Raw genomic sequence first — 12,342 nt, 5'->3', positions numbered from 1 at the left:
TTTTACATCTGTCTTTAGCGTCTCTGGCCTCTGTTAACACCCGTTTACAGACTTCGTAATATTTCCACACAAATGACATTTTGAAAAATGATTGCAATGCAGTTTGTGTGCAAGCAAAAAAAAAAATGGCCGGTCGACCGGTGCTTCTATCGATTAATACACAAAGAACAGCGCGTGAGTACTGAATGGAATTGTCTTTCGTGTCTTGCTTGAATGCTTTAAAATCACTTGAATTGGTTAATTAGCAAGGCTTAAAAACACATGCAGATGTTAAACTTTCGTAACGATGCAGCAGTTACCCGATTGGGCCAGTGACAAATCCGTCAACTGTCCCAAGCGTCTTTCACACTGGCCCCGGGCCATCGGGCAGTCCTTATTGTCGAGCCCTGAAACCTTAAAGCATCTTGTAACTCTGCTGATATTTAACTGTTTGTGGTTTTTGTGTCTGTGTGTGTTGCAGATATATGATGGGAGTCAATCTAGGGGGCAGAGATAATTCGTTCATGGATGATGGCTACCAAGTCAATCCCAAACTTGTTGTCATTGTTCTGAACACGCAGAGGGAATGGGAGAAGGTAAGAGCCTTTAATATTTGTATCCCTCCCAAATCTTCATTTTCTTCTATTAGCTTTGCCTGTAAGGGGATGCTGGAACATAAGCAATCAATCAATATTCTGTTTACTAGCTCAAAGCCTTTTTGTGACTGTGACTGAAAATGCACTGGACTTTGCTATTAAAGAAAAATAACATTTAATTTGTACTTTCCATTTCACAGCCTGGGGTTTTTTCATGCACATGACTTAAAATATTGTTTACTTAGTCATAAAGAGTGAAAATAGCCCTTATTAAGGCATTGGTTTCATAACTGATTTATTTTGAAATTACTTCTTTAAATTGGGGAAGAGTGCACATGTGTCTCCATCCAATTTGATTGTGCTGGTTAATGCCCCTTTTCTCTCTATTTTGGCTATTAGCATAAATATTTTGCTTGTTTTTTGTACAGTAATCCATTCTCTGTCTTTGTGCCCTTTCTCTAATTAGCTTTACATGTTCTCCTATTCTATCTCGGTGCTTCACACACTCGTTTTCGTAATCGTTTGCTCACTCATGCATTCTTTTAATGAGTTGTTTTTTTTTCTTTGAGGTGTGTTGGATGCTGTGTGTTTTGACAGTGCCCTGCAGTGTGTGTGAAGACACACACACACTCACATTAAAACCCTGCAGTGATTGTGTGAAAAGTGTGACACTAATCATTTCTCACTGCAGCAGGGCTAGAACAGGGTGTGAGCCGATCGTGTAATCGGAGCTTATAGACGAGCACATGCACTTGACGGAAACACATAACTGTTGCATGAAGAATGCAGTGCACATACATGGGGTAAACTTGACATATTGTCAATACATGGGTAGCTGACATGGCATATCAAGCAGCAACAAAGTAACAAACACACTTGATGTAACGCATAACTTGCACAAAGAGTGCATGGGGTACATTTGACACATTGTTACATGAGTTGACATGACATTTCAAGCAGAAACAGCAATATCTCACAGTCTGCCATGCTATCTCAAACTACTTTAAACAGCTTTTGTTCTTTTGTAATTTGTAGTTTTAAGACACTGTCGTACTTCTAAAAATAATTTTTTACCACACAGGACTGTTTAAAACTGTGATTTCATAACTGGTTTTGTATGAGGAGGACCCCGATATTATCTAGAATTTCAAGTTGCAACTAAAATTGGTTATTGTACAAAAGTAACAAAAATGTCCTGTAAATCCAACATTAACATTGATTAATATTACCATGAACTGCACAGGCAAAACAATGTGCGAAATTATTAACATGACATAGGCTCAATGGTAAAATAAAAAAATAAAAAAAAATTTGCTAACGAAAAACAGCAGAGTCGTGGTAGAAAGTTCGGAGATGGTATTAAATCATCAGCTCCAGTGGCACAGATGGATAAGCGCATGTCGTTGGCTTTTTGATGCGATCGACCCGGGTTCGATCCCGCCTTTTGCCGAACTTTTTTTTTCTCCCTTTTCAAATCTCGACAAGCGACAAGCACTTAGCCATCTGCGCCACTGGAGCTGATGTTTTACAGCCACTTTTAACTAAATGTAAATAGACACTCCATATTTTTAATTCCATAATAAGGGCAATTCATACAATACATTTAAACTGAGCTACTTTAATACCATCTCCGAACTTTCTACCACGACTCTGCTGTTCTTCGGCTGGTTCTTCCTGTATACGTTGATTGACAGATGTCTCGTCCAGTCAGCGGTGAGTAATCCCAAACCAATGGCGCTGTCTCAAACTATACCTACCTCTTCCGGTTTGTCTGATTTGTCATTGTGTTTTCTGACATGTTAATTTGTTTTCGGATTTGTCGTTGTGTTTTCTGACTTGTTATTTTGTTTTCGAATTTATCATTGTGTTTTCTGAATTGTTGTTGTGCTTTCTGAATTGTTATTTTGTTTTTTAGACTTGCATTTGCATTTGTAATTTGTTATTTTGTTTTCAGAATTGTGATTTGCTTTGCACTTCTCTGCCACCGTAATATATATATAAATATATGTGTGTGTGTGTGTGTGTGTGTGTAAAACCCTCAAATCTAGACATTACAGTTTGTTTTTGTCAACCACATACAGCATAAGTGCATGGTAAACAAAGACAGTAAATGAGATGACATGTAATACAGAAGGCTGAAGGAAAGATAGACCTGGGTCCCAGTGACTTATTTGCTTGCTGGATAAAATATACAAGTGTAACAGTGTAACATTCCTTTGGTTTGTTTTGAAGAGCACAAAATCAAATTTTCCTCCCCAAACTTATATTAATGGAGGCCACTTTAGTAGAACCTTCAGACCTTGTTTATTTGTGAGCCAATATTTATGTGTGTATGTCTACAGATGGGGCGATGGGAAAACCACACGTTGAAGTTGAAGTTTCCAGTTTGGCCACGTTATAATTCATTCGGGGACATAGACGCTGATGAGAACCACTTGAGCATTGTGACTCTAGAGGAAAGACCCTTTGTTATAGTGGATGATGTGGACATTCTTACTGGCACATGCACGCGTAACTCTGTACCTTGCCGGAAACACATTAAAGAGTGAGTTTAGTTTTATTTATTTAACTTTTGCAGCTAATACTAATTTGAATAATCTAGTTCCACAGGCATACTATCTTAACCTTTAGCATGAGAGCATTCTTTTCCTGGGCAATACAGAAATAATTGTGCAGTCTCTAATGTGGTTATGAACTTTTGTGTTTTATATTTAGAACCTATTAGATTGAGTTATCTTCAATCTTTCTCAGTATCAGCTGTTTTCTGTATTGCTGTGCCTGTATATGCTGCAGTAATATCACAGAGGGCTCCTATATCAAGAAGTGCTGCAAGGGCTTTTGTATAGACATCCTGAAGAAGATTGCCAGAAATGTAAAGTTCACCTATGATCTTTACCTGGTCACAAATGGCAAACATGGAAAGAAGATCAATAATGTGTGGAACGGCATGGTGGGGGAGGTTAGTCACTTTAAATAACCTAATGAGTGAATCATCAGTTTTAATTTCAGTCACATGGATGTCAGTTTTCCCTGTCTGTCTGGCTGTCTATCTACGTATCTTTCTGTCTCTCTATCAATCTAACAATCTTTTGTACTATCGGTCTGTCTGTTTGTTTATCTTCCTGTTTATCTGTATATCATTAAGTCTGTCTGTATGTTGTTCTGTCTGTCTGTCAATCATTCTATCTATCTATTTGTTTTTGGTCTGTCTATCTATCTTTCATCTATCTGTCCATCTGTCTGTCTGTCTGTCTGTCTATCTATCTATATGTTGGCTTTCTGTTTGTCCATTGGTCTATCAATCTATCAGTCTTTCATTCTGTCTGTCTATCCATCATTCAGCCTGTCTGTCTGTCTGTCTGTCTATCTATCTATCTATCTGTCTATCTGTCTGTCTGTCTGTCTGTCTATCTATTCTATATATCTATCTGTCTGTCTGTCTACCAATCTGTCATTCTTTTAGTCTATCATTCTATCCATGCATCCATCCATTATTGTCTTCCACTATATATATATTTATTTATTTATATATTTATACACGCGTGTTTATTAAGTTGTTTTCTCTTCTCTGCTGTATAGGTAGTCTATAAAAAGGCTATAATGGCTGTGGGCTCATTGACCATAAATGAAGAGCGGTCAGAGGCCATAGACTTCTCTGTCCCATTTGTCGAGACAGGCATAAGCGTAATGGTGTCACGTAACAATGGAACGGTGTCACCCTCTGCGTTTCTAGGTAATGGATGAAATAATATGATTGAAATCCCTCTGGAACCAGTTTTTTTTTTTTGGTAATCTCTGCCTTAACCCCATGCATTTTCTCTATTCTCTCTCCTCCCTCAGAACCCTTCAGTGCTTCAGTGTGGGTTATGATGTTTGTCATGTTACTCATCGTCACAGCAATCGCTGTTTTCCTCTTTGAATTCATCAGTCCGCTCGGTTTCAATAGAAACTTAGCACAGGGCAAAGGTATGATACACAACCTCAACCACACAGTCAACCTACATCTGCTTTGAAACAGCCAGAATGCAGAGTTAAAATTTTAAAATCTCAAGATTAAAGTATCTGTCAAGATAGAGTATCTGTAGATCCAAAAAACTCTTATGACTTCCTACTCACCGAGTTTCACTCTTTCTTGTTATGCATTTCTATAGACCCTCATGGACCCTCCTTCACCATTGGTAAGGCTATCTGGCTGCTGTGGGGTCTGGTGTTCAACAACTCTGTCCCAGTACAGAACCCCAGGGGCACTACCAGTAAATTTATTGTGTCCATTTGGGCCTTTTTCGCTGTGATCTTCCTGGCCAGCTACACTGCCAACTTGGCTGCCTTTATGATCCAAGAGGAGTTTGTGGATCAAGTCACAGGGCTCAGTGACAGAAAGGTATTTTTTGTGTATTGTGAAATATACTGAGCTGTCTTACTGTTTACTGTCTCTCTAACTCTAACCTGTATGCATATCTATTCCTGTAACTATATGTCAGGATGGAAATAAAATATGTGACTAGATTATCCTGTCTGATATTCACTCTACCATTTAAAAGACTGCATTCATTTGATCAGTAAAATATTAAAACAGTAATAATGTGAAATGTTGTTAATGTTTTCTATTTTAATATATTTTAAAATAGGACATATTTCTGTGATGGCAAAGCAGAATTTTCAGCATCATTACTCCAGTGTTCAGTGTCGCATGATCTTTCAGAAATCATTCTAATACGCTGCTTTACTGCTCAAGGAACGTTTCTTACTATTATCAATGTTGGAAGCAGTTGTGCTTAAATATATTTTTATACACTTTTACATCAGGATTCTTTGATGAAAGTTCAAAAGAACAACATTTATTTAAAATAGAAATCCTTTGTAACATTACAAATGTCTCTAATGCTCCTTTTATCAATTTCATGTGTTTTTGCTGAATATAAGTATGATTGTGTTTAAAAATATATAAATAATAATAATTAATGACCTCAAACTGTAGAATGGTAGTGTATGTAGAGAACTTTTAAGTAGTTAATGTGTGTTTTTCTTTTAGTAATGTCTTATCTTGCCAAGGAATCTGCAGGGCTGGCACTCGCGCCTCCTCAAAAAATAGGTGCTTGACATCACTGGTAGCAGTTGTGTCTTGTTGACACTGAAGTTCTAAGTTCTCTGTCAGCCATCTTGGCTATCATTTGTTGCTGAGCTCAGTACAAAAATGCAGATGGTGCTATAGGAAGCTATTTTCACATTAAAAATTACTTTTTTGTGTAACCTAATGTATTATTATAAAAAATAATTTCTCTGACTCAAATAAAAAAAACACTTAATTTAGATGTTACCACATAAGGCACATTTTCTAGGCTACCTGACAAAACATATTTTACAGTGTGTTGTCTAGTTGGCAGCTCACTAGGTTTTGAGAAAGCGTCCGTATGTCATTATAAATTTACAAGATGGAGTGTCTGAACTACACCAGTTACTAGGTTTATCTCCCCGGATATATTTCTGTATTTGAGCTTGTATTGATTCCCTCCATGTATCTCTTAAAGCTGCCCTCACTGTTCTTCATTTAATTGATGTATTTTTTTTCTCTGTTTTATAGTTTCAGAGCCCCTATTCCTATTCACCACCGTTTCGCTTCGGAACCGTGCCTAATGGGAGCACAGAGCGAAACATCAGGAAAAACTACCCAGACATGCACCAATACATGGTGAAATACCATCAGACTGGAGTTCAGGATGCACTGGTCAGCCTCAAGACAGGGTACGACTGGGATATGCACATTTTTTGCATTGCCAACAAGATTATTTCTGGTAGACATAATGTTAATTTTTCTATATATATATATATATATATATATAAGCCACTAATTGTGCTTTATTGGTCTGTACAGTAAACTGGATGCTTTCATATATGACGCTGCTGTGCTCAACTATATGGCGGGGCGTGATGATGGCTGTAAGCTAGTAACTATTGGCAGTGGCTACATCTTTGCCACAACAGGATATGGCATTGCCCTGCAGAAAGGATCCTACTGGAAACGTCTGGTTGACCTTGCTATCCTCGGGATCATTGGAGATGGTATCAGTGTTTTCCTGCTTTTCTTTTCTATTATTTCACTTATTTCATGACCTCTGTATTAAACACTATCTCTGTTCCTAACCTTAGTGAGATTCCTTGTTCTCTTCATAGGCAGCATCCTAAATTAAATGTAACTTCATAAATGATTGTTTCGAAACAGGATAAAACCTGTTAACACTCACCCAGATGTGCAGCATAAATATCATGAATTACAAGTGACTCATTTGATTAGAATAGATGTGAGCTTGAACATGAAATACTGATACTAATTTTAAAATATATTCAAATAGAAAACCATTATTTTAAATTTTTTCTGTATTTTTGATAAAGTAAATGCAGCCTTGATGAACATAAGAGACTTCTTTCAAAACATTTAGAAAAATGTTATTGACCCCAAACTTTTGAATGGTAGAAGAAAGTGAGCAAAACTACAACAGTGTAGGAGATTGATAGCCAGGGACAGAGGTCAAATATGCAATTTAAAATATGCAATTATTAAAAAAAATTGACTGCAGAATGCTGCAAGCAACCAATCAGAAGGAGATATTCCAGGGAGTGAAATCATAGGTAAATACACTGTAAAAATGATTTTTCAAAGTTATAAATAAAGATTATTGGAGTGTTTTTTTTACAAGAAAATGTATACTTATGTTTATACTTTAAAAAAAATCACATTTAATTCAATGTGTTACTTGCTATTTCTTTGTAATTCATTGTGAAATTCACTAGTAAATTCTGAGTATACATTTTTTTGGCAATTTTTTTCAGTATATTTATTTCAGATTTAACTATATTTTTAGAAAAATTTTAGGTTTTAAAAAATATAGTTTTTTTATTTGGTTTATTCAACAAGATATCTCGCAAAGCAAAATTATTTTGCTACCTATTTAACAGCCTTTGCATCGGGAGCTTGCCTGAAATGCATAGAAATGCGAGCCTGCTTTTCTGTGAGTCTGTGCATAAGCATTAAATCTGTGATGTTGTGTTGTGTATTAGGTGAGATGGAAGAGCTGGAGGCCCAGTGGCTGACTGGTATCTGTCATAATGAGAAGAATGAAGTGATGAGCAGTCAGCTGGATGTGGATAATATGGCTGGTGTGTTCTATATGCTTGCGGCTGCCATGGCTCTGTCGCTAATTACTTTTGTCTGGGAGCACCTCTTCTACTGGAGGCTACGTTACTGTTTCAATGGTCTCTGTTCTGGTCGGCCAGGAGTTCTCTTCACTATCAGCAGGGTATGTCACAGAAACACAATGGTAAATTAACTAGAGAAGTTCCGTTGCTGAAGGCAACCATTATCTGCTCAATCTTGACATATTAACATGTCATGGTGGCTGTTTACCACAGTCGTCTTAAAGCTTCATCAGTGTAGGAATTGCTGCTTATGTGCTGACAAACATTTTTTGCTGCGAAATAAGAAAGAGCTTATATAACAGAATATAATAGCACCAGCCACCATCTCTAGAATATAGTTACAGGGTGCGGTCGTTTGTCACAGCAGGATATATTACTTTATTTCATTGATTTATAGAGTTGTAGGCCCAAGAAAAATACAGTTGGACTATATTGAGAAATATTGTGTTAATATGTACTTTTGGGTGTTAGCCTCCACGTATGAACTTCTTTCTGTATCCTTTCTGTCTCCATTCCACCTATAGGGGATTTGGAGCTGTATTCACGGTGTCCATATTGAGATGAAGAAAACCCCAGAGTTGGGCTTCAGTCCTCAGGCCAACATGTTACCTGTATGACATCAGCGAAGATCAATTCCTCTATCCAGATGGACGGGGCACTGGTGGCAGAAGTGTTGACAGGGCCTTCTCTCCTTTTCTCCCTCAGCCTGATGCTTCCTTCACAGCCTATCTTCCCCAGAGTGACCAAGAAGGCGATGGTCTTATTAGTCACTACCAGAATGAGGGTATAATCATCCGCCAGCACTCATATGAGAATCTGCCCCAGAAGAGTTCCTCACGGCGGGTCAGTCTGCAGGACAACACGCCATACGCCAATGTTCCCTCGGCGACTCTGATCCCGGACAAGCCCCCAAAAAATCAGTCGGTTCACCTAAACCACACGCTCGCGGGGGTGGGTGTCAGCGGACTCGGGATTGGTCGTCGCAGCAAGTCAATGTATCCGGCACGTCCAACTGAAAACCCATTTCTCCAGACGCTTCGTGACGACCAGCGTCTAGCTCACGGCCGCAGCTCCACAGACATTTATAAGCAGCTTGTGCCGCTCACATTAGGCCAGGCTGATGGCAATGTGCTCGGCATGGGGATTCCAACCCCTGAACTTTATTATTCTGAGCATGTCATGCCTTATGTAGCCCCTCCCCCTGTCGCCACATACACCACTCCCAGAGCAATGAGCGCTGGGGGAGCTCGGCGTGTCTACAAGAGGATGCCAAGCATTGAATCTGATGTCTGATAGAGAGAGTGCAACGAGGTCTGGAAGACTATGAAAAGTCATGCATGGATATTTCCACCAGGATATGGCTTAATCGTGGAACTCTTGGCTGGATTGTAAAGCTTTTTGACTATAAGGCAAGCAAGTCTGGAATATATTTTGTTTCCCTTCTTGGACTTATCTGTCTGAACAGAAGTCAGAGTTCAACTTTACATCAGGTCCTCCCCTCTAGTCGAGCGGCAGCTCTGTGTCTTCCAGTAAACATCAAAAATGGTGGGCAGGACGCTCTTGCGCCTTTGAATGAAGGAAGAGCAGCAAAAGCTGCTTGGAAGTACAGGGGCAGCTCCAAAGAGTTTCCTTTTTCACGCAACACAAGCCACCAAAAAAATTTAATATATATAAACATACATGAATATCCACATTCTGCACTTTTACACACAAAAATACACATGCACATGCAAGAGGCACAAACAAAACATGATCTCAAACTACTGAAAGGACGACGTTAGGTATAAAATAGAATCTCTTGACCAAAACAAAAGGAATACCACATACAAAGTAATAGCATAAATGACAGGAGTGTACTTGCACACAATCACATGCTCTGAAATAAAAAAATTGTTTAGCAGATCCAAACCTGATTGAGTTTTTGGAAAGGCAGCAGAACATCTGTTACACTGTTTGAACAGCTTATAAATGCATGTACAAATGCATTTCGATGTAAAAGCTGCACTGAGGCACGGTCCTCAAAGACTGTTCAGAGTTCAAAGATTAGATTTCCATTCCAGCCTGAACTGTGACAAAATGCACTACCTGTATGATTAGTCTCGGGTGTAATCTCTGAAATCAAGTATGTTGGGGAATTTCAGAGAAGGTAAACTCGGTGCTCACAAGACCTGCGACTCGTTCGTGTCTCTGACGACACCAAGTGGAAAAAGTATTTGACCCTCCCCACCCTTGAATCTGTCCGTACCTTGCCTGCATGCAGAATGCAAATGCAGGAAGACACTTCTCTGCTCACAGCACAAGAGTGTAGTAAGATTCAATGTTCATTCATCTAAATTTTCATTAATCTAAATTCTTGAGCATATTTCTATAGTTGTCTAGAATATTGAAAAAAGTGATAGTCAATTTATACACAGTTTTATACACTGCCAAATATTTGGAAAAGGTGTGCAAAGTATATTTATTGTGTTATAGAAAAGAAGACGGCAGGAAAAGAAATGAAGGGAAGTGACAGAAAAATAGGTATACTGTCTTTTTGTGTTCATAAGGGACTCAGAGGAGGCATAGACAAGGTAAAAGCCCACACCAACTAATGATGTCAATACAGAACCACCGAGATATAAAAAATTACTTATTGCCTCGATCACACAAACACATCACTTCCTGTAGAATCAAACCACACACTCATACTTCACAAAAAATTGTGGTTGTTTTGAATATAATGGTCGTTCCAGCGATATGCACAATATCAGGTTGCAATATTATATTTATGTATGAAATTTTCCTAGTTTTAATATGTTTTATTATTCATTCCTTTCATTTTATGAATTGTTATACATGTGGAATTAATTTATTAATGTGATTTAATTGTGTATATATTTAAAAGAAAAAAGATAACAGCATGTTAATCTTCTCTATGGTCAAACATTTAGAATTGTTCTTTTTGATTTTGATGTGAATGGGAGTATATGTTTACAGTGAATGTGAAAATATGGATTCATCTCAGATGTGATTTTGATTCTCATTTGAATACAACCATAAAACTGTTGTATGACCAAATGTTAACTGGATCACCTTTCTTTGCTGTGATTTCACTGCTGTGTCTGAAACGAAGTGACATAAACATTCCAGGGTATATACCGGGTTTTAGACGCACCACACAAACATGGTTTGAAAATAATAAAGAATATATTGTGACTTTAGAAAAGAGAAGCATTTTTCATAAGGTCAGTCTGTCAGATGTTACACGTCTGCCTCTAACCATTTTCATTCTGCATCTGGATAGGCGTTCTTGTGTTTACACTCTCAAGAAATATTCAAATTAGCTGTTTGTTTTTGACCTCATTAGTGTCTATGAAATACTAGCATATTCATATTTCATATAAGCCTCCATGGAAAAGGCCATGTATATGTGCATAAACATCTCACTTGAATGTAGACAACAACATCCAGACACCGTAGGATATTTTAATGTCAAGAGTAGATGGGTTGTGATTAGATTGTAGTGGTTTACACAACCAGTATGCATTTGTATTTACAGGTAGATTTTGAGTAAATCTATTTGCACATTGATATGTTTTACATAATTTACATCCCTTCCATTATGCAAATTTAGACCAATTTACACTTGCTTGATCCACTGCTAGAATTCATTATATTAAAATAGTGTAATAATGACATAATTTGAGAAAAGGCCAATGAAATTGGCAAGCAAAATTTGCATAGCTGGCCACACCCCAGACATCTGGGTATAAATAGGCCAGCGTGACATTTGCTCTCTCGTTTTGTTCTGAGGAGTCGAGAAGTGTCTCAAACCACTCAGAAGTAGTTCAGAGTTGTGGCATAAGGGACACAACGTCTCCGTTCCCTCCATCAGGAAACGAGGGTTACCATATGTAACTGAGACGTTCACTTTCAGTCGGTCATTTCGACGTTGTGTCAAAGTTCAGACACTAGGGGTCCCTATACTAAACGCCACAGCTGCTAAACTGCAACAGACGGACTCTCTGTCTAGGGGAAACACTGAATCCTATTCGGAACAGAGTAGCGGACTAATACACATATGGGGCCGCCAAAGGGAGTCACAACATATGGAGCACTAATCCATTATGATAGTTCACTTGAGGGATACTTGCTCATAATGGATTCTTATAGCAAGTTCCTCCACTAAACTCAGTTATGTAAGGGAGTGCTTGAGTGATGGAAGGTTAGTCCAGGGTTAATAAGAAGGAACTGAACTGGACTCAGTAAGCACACATTATCACCTCAGAGAGGGGAAGTCACTAAATGCAAGCTCTAAACTATACCAGCCACCTGAGTTCAAGAGGTAGTGCTCAAACCTCTGGATGAAACTGGTTCCATTCGCAGAATGTAGAATCTGGCAAATGTATTAGGTGAAGCCCGACCCTGCAGCTCTACAAATGTCCGCTAATGAGGCACCATTTGCTAAAGCTGATGAAGCAGCAATTCCCCTGGTTGAGTGTGCTCTTACACCCAGTGGCCATGGTAAGCCTCTGGCCTGATAGACAGTAAGGATCGCATCCACAACCCAGTGGGAGATCCTTTGTTTGGAGAC

At 38.4% G+C, this 12,342-nt stretch overlaps 1 protein-coding gene across 1 annotated transcript; it reads left to right on the top strand.

The window, feature by feature from the left end:
* Positions 1-401: 401 nt before the first annotated feature.
* LOC107590710 (glutamate receptor ionotropic, NMDA 2A-like) lies at positions 402-10,603 on the top strand. Its single transcript, XM_016279615.1, is given in 11 exon segments — positions 402-575; positions 2,918-3,120; positions 3,369-3,534; positions 4,155-4,308; positions 4,416-4,541; positions 4,727-4,956; positions 6,157-6,317; positions 6,448-6,635; positions 7,632-7,870; positions 8,294-8,377; positions 8,379-10,603. Coding segments are annotated over 11 exon segments (2,346 nt in total). The 5' UTR covers positions 402-464; the 3' UTR covers positions 9,063-10,603.
* The last annotated feature ends 1,739 nt before the right edge of the window (positions 10,604-12,342 follow it).

Source organism: Sinocyclocheilus grahami, unplaced genomic scaffold, assembly GCF_001515645.1.
Source record: "Sinocyclocheilus grahami isolate Dianchi unplaced genomic scaffold, SAMN03320097.WGS_v1.1 scaffold132.1, whole genome shotgun sequence".
Lineage (NCBI taxonomy): Eukaryota > Metazoa > Chordata > Actinopteri > Cypriniformes > Cyprinidae > Sinocyclocheilus > Sinocyclocheilus grahami.
The sequence above is the reverse complement of the archived record's forward strand: the minus strand, read 5'-3'. Positions and strand labels throughout refer to the sequence as shown.